General features: G+C 41.6%; 2 protein-coding genes across 4 annotated transcripts in view; both read left to right on the top strand.

Annotated features, from left to right (window-relative positions):
* The window catches only part of agtr1b (angiotensin II receptor, type 1b), a 109,501-nt gene extending 93,415 nt beyond the window's left edge, over window positions 1–16,086 (top strand). The window contains exons 1-3 of one of the 3 annotated variants that reach the window (XM_069159463.1): window positions 7,856–7,924; window positions 8,200–8,325; window positions 14,010–16,086. In XM_069159463.1, coding sequence (XP_069015564.1) covers window positions 14,116–15,207 — 1,092 coding nt within the window. In that variant the 5' untranslated portion in view covers window positions 7,856–7,924; window positions 8,200–8,325; window positions 14,010–14,115 and the 3' untranslated portion in view covers window positions 15,208–16,086. Of the gene's footprint in view, window positions 1–7,855; window positions 7,925–8,199; window positions 8,326–9,785; window positions 9,816–14,009 lie in introns of those variants that run through there. The other 2 variants (XM_069159464.1, XM_069159462.1) reach the window with 2 other exon arrangements.
* A 377-nt stretch (window positions 16,087–16,463) lies between these two features.
* On the top strand, window positions 16,464–21,221 carry cpb1 (carboxypeptidase B1 (tissue)). The gene is made up of 11 exons (XM_069159461.1): window positions 16,464–16,528; window positions 17,190–17,265; window positions 17,544–17,668; window positions 17,799–17,895; window positions 18,004–18,099; window positions 18,216–18,320; window positions 18,409–18,519; window positions 18,640–18,730; window positions 19,151–19,353; window positions 20,474–20,558; window positions 20,853–21,221. The coding sequence occupies exons 1-11, from the start codon at window positions 16,464–16,466 to the stop codon at window positions 21,038–21,040; spliced, it is 1,242 nt and encodes a 413-aa protein (XP_069015562.1). The 3' UTR covers window positions 21,041–21,221.
* The last annotated feature ends 605 nt before the right edge of the window (window positions 21,222–21,826 follow it).

The following is a 21,826-nucleotide window of genomic DNA, read 5'->3' as shown; positions in this document are numbered from 1 at the left end:
ATTAGCTTGCATTTGCAGTTTCACAAACTGAACTAGCTGCATGTCTTGCGCTTGGTACAAAAATGAAATACTTTTATGGCACTAATTAAATTGCTTCGATATTATTGTACAACATACTTTGGGTTCTGGCCTCCATCTCCAAACTGCATTTGTTCCCTGGAGACTGGTGTTCTCCCTCATGCCCACTTTTGACAAAATAAATGAAATCCCTGAACAGTATTGCTCACAACCCTTCTGACACTATCTGTCTCCCACATATTTCAACTAAAGTTGGACAGATCTCACATTACTGAAGATGTTCTGTTTCCAATTATCCAAATGCAATCCAAACAACAGGGCAGAAAACTAAATTAGAAACCAGTATGAGCTCCTCCTCTCCAGGGACTATGTGCTGATTATAAGGCCTTGGTGCCATCCAGCTAACTGGCACTCCTTTAAAACACAGCAGAGATAAACTCCCTTAGGGACGCCACCTCAGCAGAAAATGCTGGAAATGGGCAAGCAGACACACCAGGGACTCACACTGGTGTATCTTTAGAGGAATTGCGACAAATCTTCACAGGAACTAGACACGTGATGAAAACTATTTTCTGACATTCCCGTTATCTGCAGATCAGATCATAAACCGGGACCGGAGGGGTGGACAGATGACTGGAACACAGCTCTTGACCTGTTGCTTACTGTAGGTCAAGTGAACTCTGTGTCCCAGATTATGTAGCAAACTTGCAGGAACAAGATGACGAAGGGAGAGGGCTGGCTTTCAGATTTTATATCGTTTGCATTTAATGTCAGCAGCACAGCTCAGCTAAGAGCTATGTTCCAGCTTATGTTTCTTGTAAAAGGTTATTGCCTCCATTTATTGAGTCACGGCTCTGATGGCACACGGGATAAAAATGTGACGAGGGATTACCAGAAAATATACCACCAGCAATTTTATGGAGTTTGTTTCAGTACAAAGAGTATGAATACAGTAGAATCATAATCATAGGTTTCCTTTTAAGGCAAGAACCACATTGTTTTTATGTGTACATTCGCGATTTCTTCCATGTTCCTACAACTATTGACAAACATAGTCCACCACTGGATGTTAGTACCAGACATAATTATATACTCGAGACAAATTTGGTCTCTATCATCTCCGGGCAGAACAGAAATCGAGATTCATTAGACCAAGCTACATTTTTTTCTGTCTCTGAGTTTTGGTCAGTCTGGCAGCCCCAGACTTGTGTTCTTGGCCGACAGGGGTGGAACCCAACATCAACCGACATGAAGCGACATTAACCAACATGGCCCCTCTAATGTTGTAGCTCATCTTCCTCAAGCTTTGATGTGTTGTTCATTCTGAGAAGTTTTTCTGCTCACCACAATTGTAAATATGTCAGTTACTGTAGTTCTTCTGTCACCTCTGGTCATTCTCCTCCGACCTCCTTCGTCAACAAGATGTTTCCACCTCGATGCTTTGCACCATTCAGAGTAAACTCTCCCGTGCGTGACAATTTCAGGAGATAAGCATCACCGTCGGACAATCATCAAACCAGCACGTCTGGAACCAACAATGTGAACATTAACTGAAGCTCCTGACCTGCATCTGCACAATTTTATTGACTGCGCTGCTGCCACATGAAGACATTTAACTGTATTTAAAGTCACAAATATCTTCAACAGAAATGTCTTTAAACTTCTGAAAAGTCTTTTTTAAACAACAACAAAAAAAATAACCCAATAGAGATGAATAACAGAGTAAGCAAGTCCCCCTGAAAGATAACCAAAAAGTTTCAACAGGATTCTACACCCACTGATTTAATGTTTGACTCTGTCCGTTGTCTATTATGTGACACCATGTCAGGCATTCATAATTATGACATGTTGCAATACCACAACTAAATAATTAGAGTTACCCATGTTCGTCATTAAACATCATAAAAATCCTGGTAATAGTTTGCCATAATTAGCATAACCAAACTGAGAACTGTAAGAAGACAGTGAATATTTCCCCACAAAGTCAAAACCCACTGCATAAATTATAACTGTTAAAAACCGGTAGGGTGCTGTAAAGGCCACCAATTCCTCAGTAGCTGAGCAACAGCAGTGCGTTATTACAGTAATTATAATGTAAAATACCACCATTCTCACATTTCTGATTGCAGGAAAGAATAAGAAATGATTGAAAAGTATTTCAGATGTTCTATAATTACACATAATGAAACACTGATATTAGATTTCTCTACATAATTCTAATACTGGTAAATTTGGCAGTTTGATAAAGTAGGAATTCCTCCTAAATTGTTTCTGAAATAACACACTGTATTTAAAAAGTATTACAAACCTACAGACCAGATCAGTTCTCCGAAGTCATACTTCACAATTCACACTAGAAGGTGTGTAATTATTAAGCATATTCTATGAAATCTGTCTGGAGCATTTGAATGGAGAACTCTGAGAAGATTTTCACTGAAAACTTGCTACTTCTCCTTAGAAATTTGAATCAAACCTCATCCCCACTTTCAAAGAAGACTACAAACCTTTAGAGCCACAAATTCTGACTAAACCATTTATTGTTTCTATATAACTTCAACAACTTCTCGTCTCTTTTTAAAGTAAGTAACAAAGTTTGGAGTTATTTATTTGCATTGCAATATATGCAGCCTAAATCAAAACTTGTGTGACAACAAAAGAAAGTCTGTTTGTTTGTTAGAGTGTTCGAAAGTTGACCCGCTTCCTTCAAACACATCCGTTAAATGTTAATCTGTTTGTTACTGAAGAGATGAGGACTTGACCAAACATAGCCAGCATGGCTCGAGTCCCCCTCTTCCCAGAGGACGGGGGTGTTTGTACGGTCTGCAGGTCCCCGGAGGTATTGACTCAGCTGAGCTCCAACTCCACAGCAACCCCACCGAGTCACAGCATGGCCGGAGGAGGTTTAAAGGGGAAATGGCTGAGGTTCAAACTGAGGCACTGTACGTGCCCTATTCACACCAAGATATATTCTACAAGACCAATTTAGTGGCCAGATGGGATTTAGTAGATGTTTATTATTAATATTTTAACAATTGTTTTATTTTTACATGCACAATATTTCCCTGTCTTGTTCTGGCTCTTTTACAAGAGAGAGGGTCAGGAGTGAGAAAGACAACTCAACGCCGTTCGCACGCTGTTTACGTAAGGAAAGCCTGCCAGGGGATAAGAACAGGTTTCAGACTCTTAGGTGCGCCAATTTGTGTGTGAAACTTCTCTGTCTCACACACAAGAACTTTATGCGTCAACACGCGCACGCGCGCACACACACACACACACACACAATAGCAGCCAGAGAGCATACAATCATATCCTTATATGGACACACACAAAGAACTTCTATTCCTATTAGCATCAATAACAAAAGTGAGTATGTGATCTAAAACACCCGCACTGACAGCTCACTGGTGTCATGTAAAAAAATAAATGAGTTACCTAAGAACAAAAGAACAAAAGAGGAAAATGTATTAGTTGAATCTCTTATAATCTGTGTCCGAGACGTCTAAATTTAAGGACAAATCACTTTAATAAACATAAACAAACCTTCAGAGCAACGTACTCACTTCCCTAGCTTGAAGGCGACGCTACCGCTTCCTCCATTATCTTAGTTTATAATGCTCCTTTGACTGAACAGATAGGAAGTAAAATACATCTGTGTGACAGCTTAGTGTTTGATTGAATTCAAATGTCATCTAACTGATAAACCTCACAGGACTGGAAGGAAGTAGAAATGCATTCTAATCCTCTGTAGATCTAATAAAGAGCTTAAAATATTCATGGGAGAGGTTAGACGAAAGAAGAAGTGGCAAGCCTCCCTCGGCATCCCCTCTTCAGTATTTTCCCATCCCTCCCTGTGTGGAGATGTAAAATGGCAACCTTGGGAGCCTAGACCTAAACAATGTGTCTCTTAGAGGCCTGCCGCAGGCCTTCCCCCCACTTTCCCTCCAATCTCTTGGATGCTTCCTGTTTGCGCAAAAGATTTGTTGTGTTTCACATATCTGTTCTTTTAGCTCCGATCTCAAGGAGTGTGGCGGCTCCATGATTTTACTTATCCAGGGTCGACCTCTTGGTCAGTGGTTTCCATGACGTTAAGCAGGAATTAGAACTTAAGGGCAATGGTCAGTCCAAAACCAGACTGATTACAGGTTGTATACGCAATCCTGACACCTTACAGTATCAACAACAACAACAAAAGACAGATGATGTGACAAAACACACTTCGTGTTCTCGTTACTCTTTGTCCGTGTCCCTCTCGTCCTCCCACGCAGTTTTAGAGTCATGTGGGCAACAACACTAACAAGGCAGGTCCATTCAGTGTGAGAGGCGCAGTAAATATTTTCTGAGCCTTGACTGCGAGAGAGGGATGTTGCCGGAGCTGTCCTTGACACCTACGCAGCACACTGAGAAAATAAAAGGCTTGTTAAAGTCACATTGGACAGGTCCCTCTTGGGCCATCCGAGAGTGATATATGCAGCGCGGGATGTTTCGGACTGTCAGGAGCCCAGAAATTAGTATGGACCTTTCTAAAGAAAGCATGAGAGCGCTGAGTGTCCGTCAGATAAAAATTTACGTTAGAATGTGTTCTGGTGGTTTTCAAGAGTTCAGCCTTCCTTTCATATTATCTAAATAAGCACAAACATCTCAATATATCTTTTGGGGAATTTTATGGTCAGATATAAATCAGTTACAGTATATAGCAACTGAACCACAAGTCTCCTTGTGAAGAACATCACAGCATCACTGTTTTTCAAAGATGTTCTCTTCACAAAAGGGTGTATCAGAAAATGCTCTGCACTGAAAAGAGTTTCTTTTTTAATGTTTTTCTGAAACAACAGATTTAGAAGGCAAAGTGCTCCAGCCTTTAATCACTGGCTTACAAGAATGCATCCACACACAGACAGATAAATAGCACTACGATAATGCCCTGCATACCATATATCATGGTTTAGGGATATTAAGATAGCCATAAAGTGTTATTTTGTAGCCAGCTGACATAATAGTGATTTATTATGTGAATACTGTGTTAATATTTGGCATCTAGACTCTGATCTCATCACTCGCCACAAGCATTTCACCAAGTTTAGCACAGCAGGGATTGAGAGGCACTGAAAATAAACGGTTCCCTTCGCAGGGAGAATTAGTCTGCGTGCAGATGCTGTGGTGGAAGTTGAGGTTATGTAGTGCAACACAGACCCTATACACGAACAGAAACAGCAGTTTAAAAGCAGAGCATACAAAGATGGAGCACATGGTATCCGCTGAAGAATGTTATGCAGCACTGATACGCAGCACACAATCACTAGGACACAGGTAGATTAAGATAGTGGAAAAAAAGGGCTGAGAAGCAGTATAAAGCAAAAAAAACGGGACTTGAGCAACAAAAAACAAAAAAAAACAAGACAACAGTTACATCCAACAATGACATTAAATTCAGTGCACTCTGGTATTCTCCTAGAGACCTCACACTCCCTTCCAAGTATTCATATTGCAATAGGATTCTCCAGGACAAACAAGACCAGCCAATGGAAAACAAGAACTGAAGCCACAATTATTGCCAATGTAAACACGGGACATACAACAAGTTGAGGGCAGTGATAACAAAAGCAAAGATATGGGCCACAAACAGACCAGTCAAAGAGAAAATTAGCAGCAGGGAGAGGTCGGTGGCCACATGAACACCAACCTAAACAGAGCCAGGGTATCACACACACGATATAAACTAGCACAAGCAGCAAGCTTCTAACTTCTAACCCATAGCTTCTTGCCAGACTTTCAGAGCAATTACGGCACCAAACTTCTTCAACAGCCTCAGGTTTAAAGTTCAGATTACAGGCCGACATCTTAAACAACAACAACAACAACAACAACAACTGGGCTCACACTCAGCAGCAGCAAGAGGGAGACAAAATTATTTCTCTGGAGAAGATTTCCTCAGGTAATACTGACAGAACAGGCAAGTGAGTGACTTATAAAAGGCCTTATTAACGAGAAGAACCATTAGCAGCATGTGCTGTCTAGTTCAGAATTAGCATCATTACTTCACATTGCGGTGCCATACCAGGAGTGGGAACGAAACATTTCGATTATACCATCTCATTAAAGGAGTTGGCGTTCAATGTTGCAACAAGTCACCTGTGGTTTGTGCAGCAGTTCTAGTTGTTAGCCAGAACTGGTTTTCTGCAGTATTTTGTCACCTTGGATGACTTTCACCTCACTTCTCAAGTTTTGTTTTTCTTCAAACTAAAAGCCCCCGAGCCAGTTTCATAAAATGGTCCTGATTCTACAAGGTTTTGTTCTGAGAGATAACAACCAAAAACCCTGGCAATACCTAAAAAAGTAAAGTTAAAAAGGCCCGTCAGACTGTACATCTTGACCTGTCAAAGGTGTATCTAATTACATGATTCCATTGCAGTGATTGCTGGAACGGAGCTGTCATTGATGTTATTAGTTCCAGCTGTGCGTTTCCTGCCTGACTTTTCCAAACGTCTGCTGCAGAGAAGCAGATCTGTGAACGCAGTTTATTTGGGAATGATGCGGAAACAAGTTTCAAGCATTGCACAAGACAGACAGACTTTTGAAGAAAAACATGAGGCTCATTATGACCAAGTATCACGCAAATTCAGAATATGTTGCCTGTTTTGCTATGTAAGTACTCTTATTATACAAAGGAGATTATTGTTTTATTCATTAAAAAAAAAAAAAGGTCTGGCATGTTGGGTAAAGTTCAGGCAACCTGCATTTTGAGCATAATCTAACAGAAATGTTTTGTTCATGTTCATGATATATTTATTTTGATGAAATTTAACTTGGCTCATTGTTTCTAGGTATAATGCAATCAGCTCTCACAGTAACTGGGTTTGATTGACATCATGCGGCACTAACCTGTCAAACTTTGAAACCACATAATTCAGTTTACAGCTCAAGCTCAGTCTTCAGACCTCACAGAGTATTGTCTTTCTGCAGCAGGTGGCTGTGTGCTGGTTTGGCATTTTACTGCTCATGTTGTTGTGGTGTAAAAAGTCTGTCCTTTTCCCGCAGTGCTCTGTGCTACCAGTAATTACCTCAGTCATCAATTCATTCTACTACAGCTTAAGTGTTAACATGGCTAATCTTGTTAGAGTGATCTGATTAGCGAGAACATCACCCACAATCACGATCACACCTCCAGGGTTTGAGCACTGGAGAAGAAGCCTCTGTGCTCTTTCTGGCCGTACTCACCCGGAAATGATGCATTATACACTTTATTAATCCCCGAGGGGAAATTACGCAATGAACAATAAATTACGATATTTTCTTGGATTTTATAAAGTTGCATCGGGTTCCTAAAAGTTGCACAACATGAATAATTCCTGGAATGACCATCGACGTATTTTTTCAGAGGGACTTATAGAGGTCGTTTTCAGCACATGGAGTTGTGCTTTATAAATGCACCAACCACTACTGTAAATAAACACCACCTATCCATTCTAAAAAGGTATGTTCCCATAAGACATTTTATTTCCCACGTAATCTTATCCCAGCAAATCTCCATTTTTAAATCATCATCATCTGTTCCTGCTTGTACTCAAGGATTGTAAATCAGTGTTGTGGTGTGGGGTGTTGCAACAACATCCTGTCCCTACTGAGAGTTATTTGCTTTGTGGAAAATACAGTTAGAGATTCGGAGCATCTCTCTCCTCACTTCCTGAGAGGTCTTGTGGGTCAGATACACTGTAGATTGTTGATAATTCTTGTGACAGTGAGACGCAGACCGTGAGGATGAACTGCTAGCACACAGAGTCTCGGGGCTGTGACAGGATACGCAATAAGATAACATTCGGCTAATGGACGATTCTTATCATTCACAGTAACTGAAAACGTAATGGATCATAATCCCCTGGAGGTGTAAATGGCTCTGTTGCTGTGTAAAGTGAGTTACTCTCCACAACCTGCCCTTCCTGAAAAATGACAAGTATAAAGACTGAAGAGCCCTTTGCTGCATTTCATGTATTTTCAAAGACTTGAACCTGTTGTCTTTTGACCTCACGCGACCTCTTGGAGGCCATCTGCCATAGAAAGCTCAGTAAATGTGATCATTCTCAAATGACTAGGTCACACCTGAGAGAGCAAATGCGCCCAAACAGGACCTCCACTTAGCCCAAAGTGTTTGTTTTTCCTTTCTTTCCTTGTTTGTCTTGAACCCAGATGATGGCTTTCTTCACCTTCAACACTGCGATCAGTGAAACTGAGGGGATTTAGTCGATGACAGCCGCTCCGCCTCATCCATCACCGTCCATCTCCATGACAGTTGCGATATACTTCAGCAGGGAGGTGAGTATGTGACCCACTTCTCAACATCTGTCAAGACCTTAAAAAAGAGAAGAATAATGAGATAAATACCATTAGCACCAAGCTGTGTAAAAATATAAATTCCTTCTTAATACAGCTGGATTACACAACCGTGAAGTGTGCATGCTTCAGATTCCTCCCTTTTTTTTCTGCTTTGCACAAAGATCACACGTGAAATTAATCTTTGCAGTACAATTTCACCAGTCACACTCAACACGCACCTCAATCATACTTGAATAGCCTCGACAAAGTAGTCTTGACTGCGGGGAGCTGTCAGCTCTGTCACTGTGGCATACATGCACATACATTCACACACTCCCAACAATACATCCACCTGTTAAAAAGAAAAGCATGACAAATGAGTGACAGCTGAATCACACACTGGGAAGCAAGAAATGTTGTTCGAAATCCTGACAAGCAGTGGAAAGATAAAAAAAAAAAAAAAAAAAAGCAGTAACCCAACTCTCAGGCTCCGCCCAACCAATCCCCCCCCCCCCGACACACACACACACACACACACACACACACACACACACACACATACACGATTTCTGATCCCTTGATTCAAGCTAAGGGCAAGCTCGTGGCAGCTATTAATACAATGTGTTGACAGGTCCAATCACAATCAGAGCCTGGCCATTCCTTTCATGCTGAGCAGAGACCAACGGACAGGGGACTGTCATGAGATGAAAGATGATACAAGTAGAAGGAGAGAGGTGGTCAAAATATTAAAGTAAGATTAAGTAAAGTGCCGCTGTGATTGTGTGCACGAGTGTGTCTGGTTAATTAAGCTGTAACATCGAACAGGACAACCTTAAAGGATGCTGCAACAGGCCCATATTTGGCACTTTAATCAGCTCTGACTGTCAAAATGTCGAAATCAATTTCATATGAAAGAGAAAGTGAGTGATTAAAAGCAGACATTAAAGGGGGGGGGCGGCGTGGGGAGGGGGTGACAGTGCTTGGGGAATAATGGGGAAAGAGGAGAGGGGGAGGAGAGGCGCTATTGTGTAAGATCTTGTGTGTGTGTGTGTGTGTGTGTGTGTGTGTGTGTGTGTGTGTGTGTGTGTGTGTGTGTGTGTGTTTGTGTTTGTATAGACTGTTGGCCAGAGAGAGAGATGGGCCTGGACAATACACAGCTAACTGGCTCCAAAATAATTCATTCATCACTGGTTTGTGTGTGTGTGTGTGTGTGTGTGTGTGTGTGTGTGTGTGTGTGTGTGTGTGTGTGTGTGTGTGTGTGTGTGTGTGTGTGTGTGTGTGTGTGTGTGTAAGAGAGGGAGAGTAGTGGGTGGTGTGGAGGGGGTGCGGAGGGGGAGGAGGGGGTTTGTGTGTCAGACTGTATTCCTGCTCGTCTCGCTCCACCGGTTAAGTTAAATCAGAGGCAGTCACTGGCACACTGCGGTGGTCTCTCTATCTCTCTGTCTGTCCTGCTCTGAAAGCATCAGTCGCCTCCTGTTTCAGCATCACAGGTAAGAGATCACTTTACCTCCTTCTCAGGAAGTTGTAAAAACTTTAAACAAAAATATATCGGCAGTCTTAGTCTTACTATTGTTTTTGATCAACTTTGATTTCGATAAAAAAAAACCTCTTTTTTTGGCAGCTTTTTATTGTCTCTTGTGGCTCAACGTAGACTCAAAAAGGTTTTAGATTTTCTACATTTTTGTCTTATAGGCCCTTTACTGGAAATTGCTAATATTACCTTGGGAACATGCACATGTTGAAATAAACAACAAACTTGAATTATTCACTGACCTGATCTGTGCAAACTGTTTTTGCTGTTTGTTTAAGTTGTCCATGTGAAAGTGTTGTGTTTGTGTATGTAGAGCCTTTAAAACAACTACTACAGCTTTGCGGTAGGGATGGGAAGAATACAGAAAGGCATTATGCAGACTAAACAAACTTGGGTCTTATATCCCCGCAGAAAATTGGATCCACTTTCTGATAAACATTAGCTCAGCTCTCTCAAAAATCCTCACTTATGAAGAATTTTAATCCCAAAACAGAGGTGACAAAGGGGAGAGGGTGAAGACAGCAGGAGAAAAAGTGATTACATTTCATTTTCAGCCTTGTCAGTGAGTGAAACTGGATGATCATAAAGAATGAGCATGTTGAGGAAGAGATTAAAGACACTGTTGCAGACTAAGTTGATCAGAGTGAAAGCTGCTTAACATCATGCTCTTAAACGTTCACTTTTATACTTTAACATATACTTTTAATGTTTCCATGCTGGAGACTAAAGCTCTCCTAAAGTTCTGTAGAAATAATCTTCGAGCAAACTATCACATTGGATGTAAATAAGTAGGTGAGGTTTATAATTTATGTTGTATTGTTGTATTTATGTATAATTTATTAATGTTATCTTAATGTAATTGAAAATACCAGAACATGAAATGAAGGAAAACTTCACAGGCAGAATTTTGTGCTGTTTAATTGTGTAGGTCATATGATCTGTTTTATAAACAGATAAATGCAGACATGGCTCCTGAAGACAATCTTTGCATTAGTAAACCACAAGTCAAATCCTCAGTTAGCTCACAGACATTGTCACGCTGTCAAAGACATGTGCATATTTAATCTAAATGTTCTGTTCTTCTAGCAGAAGATGCACATATTTATAAAATGTTCTTTTTTTGTGCATTTCTTTAAAAAAAAAAAAATGCAATAAAGTGCATTGCATTGCGCCACCATATGTAACATTTAACAGGTTTCTTCAGCAGTTAGTGACGTTTCTCTACTTTAAGGAACTCTTGAGCTGAAGTGACACCCTGTAAGTTGAGACAGAGGAGGAAGTGAGTTGTAGGAGGTTACGGTTGAGATGCACTACACTATTAGACACCTCTACTATTAACCTACAAGGAGTGATAGTGACAAATTAAGCTCTTCTGCAGTTTTAAAGCCTGTCTTGATGATAAGTTTACATCCCAGTAAAGTGTTCATACAAGATGCAACAAGTTGGAAGCACCCATTGTTGCGGAACATCCTGTTGACCAAACGTGGCTGAAAGAAGGACTAAACAAAAGGATGTTCATGAAGGCAGGCTGAGGTGATGTGTTCCCAGTGAGATGAACCTCACTTCATAATGGGCTGATATAAATCATTCACTCCATCAAGCAGACATTTTTAGTGGCTCTCTCTATGGGCAGCCAGATGGTGGTGCTCATGTCAGAGCAGCCTGGTGCTCAAGCCAAGGGCAGCCTGAGATAACTCGGTTGATGGGAACCTCGATTCTGTCCAAACTTTACGAGCGCAAGGTGGAATTTCAACTTCTCTATGTTTAGCTTTTTGAAAACTTCCCATCATTCTGGGAAAAGGCTGCACTCAAATTCCTCAAAAATAGGATTCGACAAGAAATGTTGTTACTATAGTGTCAGTCGATGACCTGTGGAGCAAAAAGTGATATCGAAATTCCTCCGAATACTAATTTTAGCATTAATTGTAAGCAGTTGTGTGTTTAAAAACAGTGTGTGGCTTTGCAGTGCTTTATCTTGTCTTAGAGGATGCAGCTTGCTCATGGACCTTGTGAAGTAGCTGTTTACCTTCCTGTCTGTGGTCACCCAGGGTTTATGGCTGCCATTCAGTTATGTGCCATCTTACGCCGAGCTATAGCTCACTGGACACAGACACACTAAATGACATGCTTCCGAGTCACCTTCATTCTGCACCACCTCACCTTTATTATCGGACTCACATACATGTATACACAGCAATAACTTTCAGGCTTGTTTATATTCACTACCCACACATGTCCCATTAACCATCAGCATCTCCCTCATGGAAAAACACTGGTGGTTAAAACTGTTCAGTTAATGCTAGAAGTTATGTGGTGTCGATTTTCTCCCTGATTTCCATTTGTGGTGCTCAGAAATCTTCGAAGCATTAAGAGATTTTCTTAAACTGTTTTAAATCCCTTAAATGTGAAACTGGTATGTTTTTTTGCTGCTCTCGTTTGCATAGTTTGAATTTACAGCCACCCACTGTTATAAACATTAATGAAAGAAAACACATGTACAGTAAATCAAAGCGATGACATCTGTGTTGGTGCTTTACTCTACCTATTAGGCCGGGGTCTGTGCAGGAAGCTCCCAGTGATATTTCATTATTCTGTTGCCCTTGGCACCCGCACATCTTCCACACTCAACAATCCCCACATCTGCAACCGATACGGTTGTTGCTTCAGTTCACGGAGGTTTTTATTTTTTTCCAAAGAATTCATCGACTGAAACCTGGTGGAAAATGAGGAGATCTCTGACTTTGAGATAAAAATGTTCTGTAGCTGGGGCTCAGACTGTCTTAATGCCAACCAGAGGGCAGTAGGAATGTAGAAGAGGAAATATTTTAAAAGTACTTTCAGTAGCTGCAGCTGCATTTTTCCAGAATTTTTTTTTTTATATTTCTAAATATATGTATTTATCTGGATTAACTGGCTAAATTTATCCATATATTTTCCATCCTGATAATTTTGTAGTGAGTCAACTGTGAGATTTAAAGAGTAAAAACTTGAAGCTAGAATGCCATCTTGTGGCAAGACACCTGCTTAGTTTAGTCAAACTGGTAATCTGAGGATTTCCATCTTTGTCCTGACAAGTTAAACCGATGTCAGCATTTCACCACTTCACAAGTTCATGCTCTAAAACAAAAAACAGCCTATTGAAAAAAAGCAATAGTTTTATTGTCTTTATATGTTATCTGCCTACATTTGAGTCCCAAATTCAGAGCATGTTTACCTTTGCATCTGTTTGGTTTTAATCTAACCACAAACATGTTGTTATTTTCATGCAATTAGTAACAGAAACCGTCTTTGCAGCTATAGAGTTGTATACATGAGGCTTATGCTAATATTATAACAGCAGCTCCGTTAATGACTCTCGCTAAGCTATTCCATTAAATATAAAGACTCCCAACAAAGGCGAGAATTTGTTTTTTATTCCCATTTCACATTCTGCTCATACAAATGAAGCAAAAACTAGCCCCGAGGCAAATTTTCCGCAACACGCAGGTTTGATTTTCTCACAGAGCAAAGTTTCCACAAAGCCGAATCCCTGCTGTCCTGTTTGTTTAGGTGTGCGCTGATTAGAAGTTCTCATGCTGGGTACAATGTATCTCAGCACACCAAGGGTTTGAAACGTGACATGTCTTCTACAGTGACTGGAGCCTCAAACACCCCCACACCCCCGCACCCTACCCCCGCTCCCTCAGTACCTTAGTGTTTAATGGTGTTGTTATCCGAGCTCACACTTTGCCATGCAGCCTTCATTAACACAGGTCATAACACAAGGCATTAATGTTCTCCTTCCGGGTGCTGACAGTCCACCCAGATGGACGGACCATTTGATAAACACTGTACGGTTTTTACTGTTGCCGTTCATTAACCGAGAGACGATTTAGAGGAGAAGGCAGAATGCAGACTGTCTGAATAATGATGTTTCAAAGGGCATTTTTGGAATATTGAATAACATGCAACATCTGTTTTTCATGGTTTCTTATTTTACAGAAATAACATAAAGCGTCAGGATGGCTTTAATGTGCAGGTCTTTAATGAGCTGGTGTAGGGTGAGCACTTTCATGGGTGCTCGTGTGGATTAGCGTTTATGGGCCATGCCAGCGGTAATGATGGCTCTTCTCCTAGACTGTCTGTGACATTTTTTGTTGTGTTTCTTTTATAGGACTCGCTGAGGCCCTCGCCCAAGGCCCGTATCAGTCACCGTAGACGCACCCTGCCGACAGGGCCCCCTGTTTAAAAGTCCTTGGATCTGGCACTAAAAGGGGAACATGCAGAATCTAACTGCAGGAGCGACAGAAGGGATCGCGCTGGCATGTGGCATGTCTGGAAGCCATGAATTCATCTTCACCCTGGTACCCATCGTCTATGGCTGCATCTTTGTCATCGGCATTGTCGGAAACAGTATGGTGGTGGCAGTCATCTACTGCTACATGAAGCTCAAGACGGTAGCCAGCATCTTTGTCCTCAATCTGGCTGTCTCAGACCTAACCTTCCTCATCACTCTACCCATGTGGGCGACCTTCACTGCCACGGGATATTACTGGCCTTTTGGAGGATTCCTGTGCAAGGCCAGTGCAGGGCTGGTGATTTTCAACCTCTACACCAGCATCTTCTTCCTCACAGCACTCAGCATTGACCGGTACCTGGCCATTGTGCACCCAGTGCGATCACGCCGGTTCCGCACTGTGTTGTACGCACACATCACCTGTGTTGTGATCTGGCTTTTTGCCTTCCTGCTTAGTGTGCCCACAGTGCTGACCAGGAATATCCACAACATCTCAGTCTCCAACACTACGGTCTGTGGCATTCTGCACCAGAACGTTGAAAACAACATAAGGTTGAAGGAGAGCCTTCTGGCCATCAGCCTCATGAAAAGCTTGCTGGGCTTCCTGGTTCCCTTCATCATCATCATCACCTGTTATTGCCTCATTGGACGGGCGCTGCTGGGGGCGACACACATCCAGAAAAGCTCCCGTTCCCGGGACGACGAGGTGCTGCGCATGCTCGCAGCTGCTGTCCTGGCCTTCTTCTTGTGCTGGGTGCCCCATCAGGTGTTCCACTTCCTGCAGGTGCTCACCCAACTGATACTGGAGAAGAACTGCACCATCCTGGAAATCATTGACACTGCAATGCCCTTCACCATCTGCATTGCCTACTTCAACAGCTGCGTTAACCCGATCGTGTACGGCTTCGTGGGGCGCACCTTTCGCAAAAACCTACTGCGTCTGTTGCGCTGTTCGGCAGGTGGACCTACCAGGCCTCACCCGAGCATCACCTCCAAGATGAGCACGCTCTCTTTTCGGGCCTCTGAGGCCCTGAGCCTTACAGTCAAAAGTAATGCCTCCTCTGATGTTAAGTGAAGAAAAAAAAAAAAAAGAAATGATACAATTTCACTCTCCTGCTCTTTTGGTCTGTGGTTAAGGGGCCGGTGATGGAGACATTCCATGTTTTTAAAATCCCAACTGTATTACCAAGCACTGAACCGTGCAGAATGGTTGAAATGTTATATTCAAGTCCTTCTGTTAGACCAACAGACATTCACTGCCTTGTACAGTTCTTATTTGCAGAATAATTATTCATATACCACCACATGTCACAAAATGCTGGCAAATCTTTCCATCTAAGCCTGTGAAATGAATGTCAATGTCAGTAAGTGAAAAAAAAAAAAAATCTATGAATTGGCCATATTAATGGAGTAATTGCCCTGCTGGAAAAGTCTACACATAATTACTAATCGCTTATCCCATTATTTATAGAAGATATGCATGTCAGCCTTGTGCCTTAATGAAACCGTGCAGTAATATATTGTCCAGTGATAACCATTCTGTGTGCTCAGCAGGTCTTTTACCAGTTGGAACAGTGATCGAGTGCTCAGCAAAGACGCCAAAGCAAAGAAAAAAAAAAAAGTCCTCAGCCACCTATGCATGCTCTGCCAGCAGCTGTATACATGCAATAGATGGAAAAGTCTAGCAAAATGTAACGTCAGTTTATATCTGTACCATATCTGACTATGATAACTGGTGTCTCTATGTTATATGGTATTGTCAACTTATGTGCTACTTGTGAAAATGTATGATAACAAACTGTAAAAAAAATTTGAGTGCTACACAAACACTCCAGGTTGGGTGATCATTGTCAGTGTCTCTGGTGGTTGTCTTTGTGGTATGTTAATAGATTTTGTTTTTTCTACTCTGTAAGTGTACATTTTGTGAATATATGAAACAATGAATAAAATTTAAAAAAAGAAAATCCGGTTTTTGGTTGTTGTTTTTTGTATCACCTCATCACGGAGGTCATTTATTATGTAACTGATGATTAATCATGAAAACCTGTCATTAGTTACCAAACCATCCAGAAACAACAGTTGATCTGAGATTATGTCACTATTATCAAAATCAAGTGACCTTGGCTCAGCCCACCTCTGGCATCTATTAATCATTGACCCTCCATCATCTTGGCCCCTCCACGTATCACCTAAAAATAACAGGTGCACCATAGGGGATCTTTTAGGGAGGATGTATTCCATATTGCTGGATCTCAGACTGGGATTGGTGGATGTGCGGGAAACTGGGGGTTATAAATGCTGGCCAGAGGTGGGGTCAGCCACATTATCAACATGAAGGTCCTCCTGTTTTTCGGATTGTTGGCTGTTGCCCTGGCTGACATCACTCGCTTCGAGGGGTAAGTTCACAATTTTATTTAAACCACAAAACAGTTTATTCTTGTGAACTCAATATCTATCAAAATGTAAAATGTTGCAGTGCTAATCTTTGCTTTGTATTGTGTTATGGACTAATAACGATAGATAATATATCTTAATGCTGTATTTCTCCAATGTTAACCACAAGACAACTGCATAAGGCAGCAGTCTGGTTCAATGTAGTTATCCTCCCATCAGTTGAAAGTATCTAAATTCCAGTAATTTGTGTTCATTGGTAAACCATTTGTTAATATGAAGAGGTTGTAGTTTATAAAATAGGACTTCCTTGATATTAGTTTTCAGACAAATATATTGTAACCTTAGTTCACCCCAAACCTCTGAACATGGTCGTTTAGCATGTAGATATTGAGTATATCATCAATTATGGAGGGAAAGTGATGCAGCACGGCAGTTCAAAGACTTATCAAAGGTACTACCAAGCTAATATCATCGTGCTACACCTTACTGAAGTGTCACTGAATAACACAGTAAACCATCAAAATCATTTCACTCCTGTAAAAAGCTCATACCTGTACAGTTTACATTTTCTGTAAGCATTACTGAGCAGTAAAGAGGGTGAACTCCTGCGTTTGTGGATGTTGTACTGTACATTTATGGTCTCACTTGCTTTTGTTTCAATAGAGAGAAAGTCTTCCGTCTGAAGCCTGTGCTTAATGAACATGTGACCCTCATTAAAGACCTGGCCAAGAGCATTGAGGTACCTATTTGCTTTCACAAACACCTTGCAGTGCTGTTCTCTCTCACAAAAGTGGTTTATCTGGCTTGTTAATGGTGGAAAGGGCTGAATTTACCTTTACCTTTTCTGATATACACATTTTTTTCCACCTTCACCTTTTTCTATCATGGATTTTTACATCAAAATGCTGCATAGATCTTCATGAACTTCGACATATTCATCACTTCATGATAATAATTAATTTAGATTTCATCTGAATGTTTCAAAGCTCAAGTGTTTGACTTTGGTGCCACCTGCAGGTCGACTTCTGGAGCCCCGAGAGTGCTGAGCAGGTGACTATCAACATTGACGTGGACATCCGTGTGCAGGCCATCTACCTCGATCAGGTGTACACCATCCTGCAGCAGAGCGACATGGACCACGTGTAGGTTAAATGAGCAAATTAAAAGCAGTTATCTGATTTCCACTTGGTCACATCAAGTTTTAACATCTTAAACACTAGGTTTCATCTTTTCTTATGACGTTATGACACTTTTTAATGAATCCCTCTTCAGGGTTCTTATTGAGGATGTTCAAGCTGCTGTTGAGGGCCAGTCTAACGGGGCCTCTCCCAGAGGCCACAGCTACACCAAGTACAACACCTGGAATGATGTAAGAGTCTAAAACATCATCACTACAAATCTCAATCCAGACTGGACAGTTATTTTGAGTCTTTATTCATATTATTATTATTCATATTTGTCCATCTTTTGAATTTAGATCCAGTCCTGGATGGACTCCATTTCCTCCTCCAGTCTGATCAGCAAGCAGGTGATTGGAAACACGTACGAGGGACGTCCCATGACTGTCCTCAAGGTAAGTCAGGCTTATCGGCTATCTAAATATGAATATCAGTCACATGTGTCAAAGAATTTTTAAAGGTTTTTCACTCATAGTACAGTACCATCTAACAAATGCCCACCAAATCGCAGCTCGGTAGCAAGACCAGCTTCACCAAACCTGCCATCTTCATGGACTGTGGTATCCACGCCAGAGAGTGGATCTCAACTGCTTTCTGCCAGTGGTTTGTCAAGGAGGTAAGGAAGACGTGAGGAAGTGGAGGGCAAGCACTGATATGGAGGCTTCCCCGGATTAGAGCTCTGAATGTTTTGCAATCGTCCTCAGGCTCTGTCCACCTACGGCCAGGATTCTCAGATGACCAGCCTGCTCAACCAGATGGATGTCTTTGTTCTGCCCGTCTTTAACATTGATGGCTACGACTACACCCACAAGAGCGTATGTGTCCATTTCAAGACTGAAAATATAGTCTTACCTAAAATAAACTTTCCTGTGCTGTTAATTGTTGGTTTGTGAAATGTATGTTTGACGTGTATTTTCTCCACTTGGTAACTTCAGAACAGGATGTGGAGGAAAACTCGCTCCAGGAAGTCTGGATCCAGCTGCACTGGAACCGATCCCAACAGGAACTTCAACGCTGGCTGGTGCAGTAAGTGCACCATATTCATAATTGTGTTTTAAAGGGCTACTGCAGCAATTTAATATTGCATTTCCATAAAGTTGGGGGCCTTGTAGGTAAAAGACTTAAAAAGAATAGTTGAAATCTGTGGCGCACAGACTAAAATATACAGATTTTTAGCTCTTTTTATGAGTCCCACCCTAAAAACCTTGAATCTTCTCCACAATGCAAGTTGGTAACATCACACCTCCAGTTAGTAAAGCATGCTTTGGAGCCAACAGCCAAAACTAAGATGACCCTGATGACACCGTGACATTATCGAGGGTTATTTTCTCAGACTTTTGAAAAACTGAACTGTCCCTTTAAGTATGATCATAATGCATTTCAAAAAGTAAAAAAAAAAAAAAAAAAAAAAAGTATCACTAATAATTTTCCACAACATCATTGCAGCCATTGGAGCCTCCAGCAACCCCTGCAGCGAAACCTTCTGTGGTTACAGTCCTGAGTCCGAGATTGAGGTCAAGAATGTTGCAGACTTCATCCGCGGGAACAAGTCCATCCTCAAGGCCTACATCACCATCCACTCCTACTCTCAGCTGCTGCTCTTCCCCTACTCCTACACCTATGGGCTGTCCGCACACCACAGCGAGCTGGTCAGTCAATAACATCTGCCACCAATGACTTACTGCTCAGTACATACTTGTGAATTAGGCTATTCCTGTTCAGTGACAATGGATAGATAATTATACATCATAGCAAGCAATGTCACATGCATCGCTATAATGCTGCAATGTATACATTGGAGTAAACAATATTTACTGTATCAGACATATGAGTGTTAAACTTTTGTTCAATCTGGCTCCTCCAATAATGACATAAAGGTACATTGTATTTTAAAATCACAAATTTAAAATTGTGTTACATTTGTATAGAAATTATGTTCATGAGAGATAGACTATTTACCAATGTCTTTATAATTTGGAGTTTTTAAAGTTAAAATGGGGTCTTAAATAATGAATATATATTGGCAATATATCATACAATCTCTTAAGGTGTTTCCAAGAGCTTAAGCAAGAAATCAGCCCTGTCCCATTACTGTTTGACTCTTATCTAAGGGACACACTTAGCTGCAGCAAATCATTTACTCCCTGCTCACATGCCTCATTCTCATGGCTCTTTTACCTCTCACTGGGATGTCCGAGGGGCTGCACAGTTAACACTGACACCCCTGCTCCAGCTCTCACACTAAACGAGGCAGATCACACATCTCTACTTCTCTATTACTCACTTGTAATTTAGGCTCTCCACTGACACTTTACAGAACAAAAGAACTCCAGGGATCTGTCGTAACTCATCTGTTCGTCCAGAAATATAATTTCCTGCTTGTGCATTTCTCCGGGGATTTTCATTTCCTCTTGCATGCAACTCACCGAAGCTTCTAAGTATTTTCTGTAATATCAGTCGAAATGTTTTCTTTGAGCTCATGCAATTGAGGCATGGAGAAAAAGACAACATACATTTACAAGTTATACTAATAGCTGTAGTTCGATAGTTTGATTTTCTATAGCAGTGCTCTACTTTTGATCCTTATCTGGTATGAACAGTAACCGATGGTTGCAAATGTCAGCCAATTTTAAAGAGATACTGTTGTGTGCCTGAAAAACAAGCTGAGATTTCATCCATATATATGAATATATCTGTACTTTATGGATCACAACCTTACTAATTTGTCCTTTAACACCTTTAAATTGTTCTTTCTCCTGTGTATTGTAGCTGAAGGTTGCTGAGGGAGCCTCTGCTGCTCTGCGTGGACTGTATGGCACCCGCTACACCAGTGGACCTGGTGCTGCCACAATCTGTAAGTAAAGCAAATTCTGCAGCTGTATTGGTTTTTGAAGGGGAAATAGTGTATTCTGGGGAAGCTTGATAGTCTATTTTTACCTCTAATGTTATGCATTATGATGTTTTCACGATGCACCAGTCTCTGTTGAGAGATACGGCCTCTGAGGCAATCAGGAGCCACAGCTATTTCATGCAAAGGATTTTTTTTTTTTTGCCCTTGCCTAAAGCCAGAATGAAAACACATTCAGACTGTCCCAGGTCATCAGCATATCCCACTCTGAATAATCCCCCTTTCCTTATCTGCCCTCAGACCCCGCTGCTGGAGGCTCTGACGACTGGGCCTACGACCTGGGAGTGAAATATTCCTACACCTTCGAGTTGCGTGACACTGGTCGTTATGGCTTCCTGCTGCCCGAGTCTCAGATCAAGCCCACATGCGAGGAGACCATGCTGGCCGTCAAGTACATTGCCGCCTACGTGCAGAAGAACCTCTATTAAAAAGCGGAACTGCCAGGACCCCTGCCAACTCAGCTCCTCTGTACCAGCCCCCAGCCCCTCCAACCTCTCAGCCATCTCCTGCCCGTATCCATGGATACGGGCACCACCCGCCATGTTTCCTCACTGTGCTTGACAGAATGTCAAGATGAGTGCAAACAATAAAATCAATGATCCATCCCCACATGCTGAATCAATTTTTTTGTGTATATGATAATACAGCATCTGGTACGCTGAATCTTCGCCATTTGTATGAAAATCTACAACAAAACAGTGATACACAGTGAATAAAATAGTGCTTACACTTTGCAACACATCACTTATAGATCAGAAAATCTGTCTGCTGCATTTTCTGCAATTGCAGGAGGGATTTTCTTCAAGGAAACATTGTGAGACACCAAAATGAAACCACGCAAACAGTTCAGTGTTCCTACATAAACAAGAGATTGCTTCAAGAAACAAAATAGTCCACTAATTCACTGTATCAGCCTCTTTTGAACCCTGGTGATCCCTCTCGTTCAGATGGCACTGTTCCAGTGGCGGAGGACGAGAGGGTGGTGTGTGTGTGTGGGGGGGGGGGGGGGGGGGGGGGGGGTGGATGGGGGGGGGGGGGGTATCAGTCTTTAAAGGATTTCAAGTCCAGCAGCACAGTACACGAGAACAAAAACAGAGTACTCCTTGGCAGCATCTCCATTCTGCCAAGCATCTGCCCTGGGGGGACTAAAAGAAAAGAGCCAAAGACCAGCAGGAAATTTAACTGCACTGGCACACATTTCCTGGGTCGAAGGT

Source organism: Embiotoca jacksoni, unplaced genomic scaffold (assembly GCF_022577435.1).
Source record: "Embiotoca jacksoni isolate LCO1_2020_lvr unplaced genomic scaffold, fEmbJac1.0.p SCAF_25, whole genome shotgun sequence".
Lineage (NCBI taxonomy): Eukaryota > Metazoa > Chordata > Actinopteri > Embiotocidae > Embiotoca > Embiotoca jacksoni.
Note: the sequence above shows the minus strand (reverse complement) of the source record. Positions and strands in the feature narration are given on the sequence as shown.

Coding starts and splice junctions, on each gene's coding strand:
- cpb1 (XM_069159461.1), top strand. CDS start 16,464: ATGAAGGTCCTCCTGTTTTTCGGATTGTTGGCTGTTGCCCTGGCTGAC. Junction 18,731..19,150: donor CTTCAACGCTGGCTGGTGCA/GTAAGTGCACCA, acceptor ACATCATTGCAG/CCATTGGAGCCTCCAGCAAC. Junction 20,559..20,852: donor ACCTGGTGCTGCCACAATCT/GTAAGTAAAGCA, acceptor ATCTGCCCTCAG/ACCCCGCTGCTGGAGGCTCT.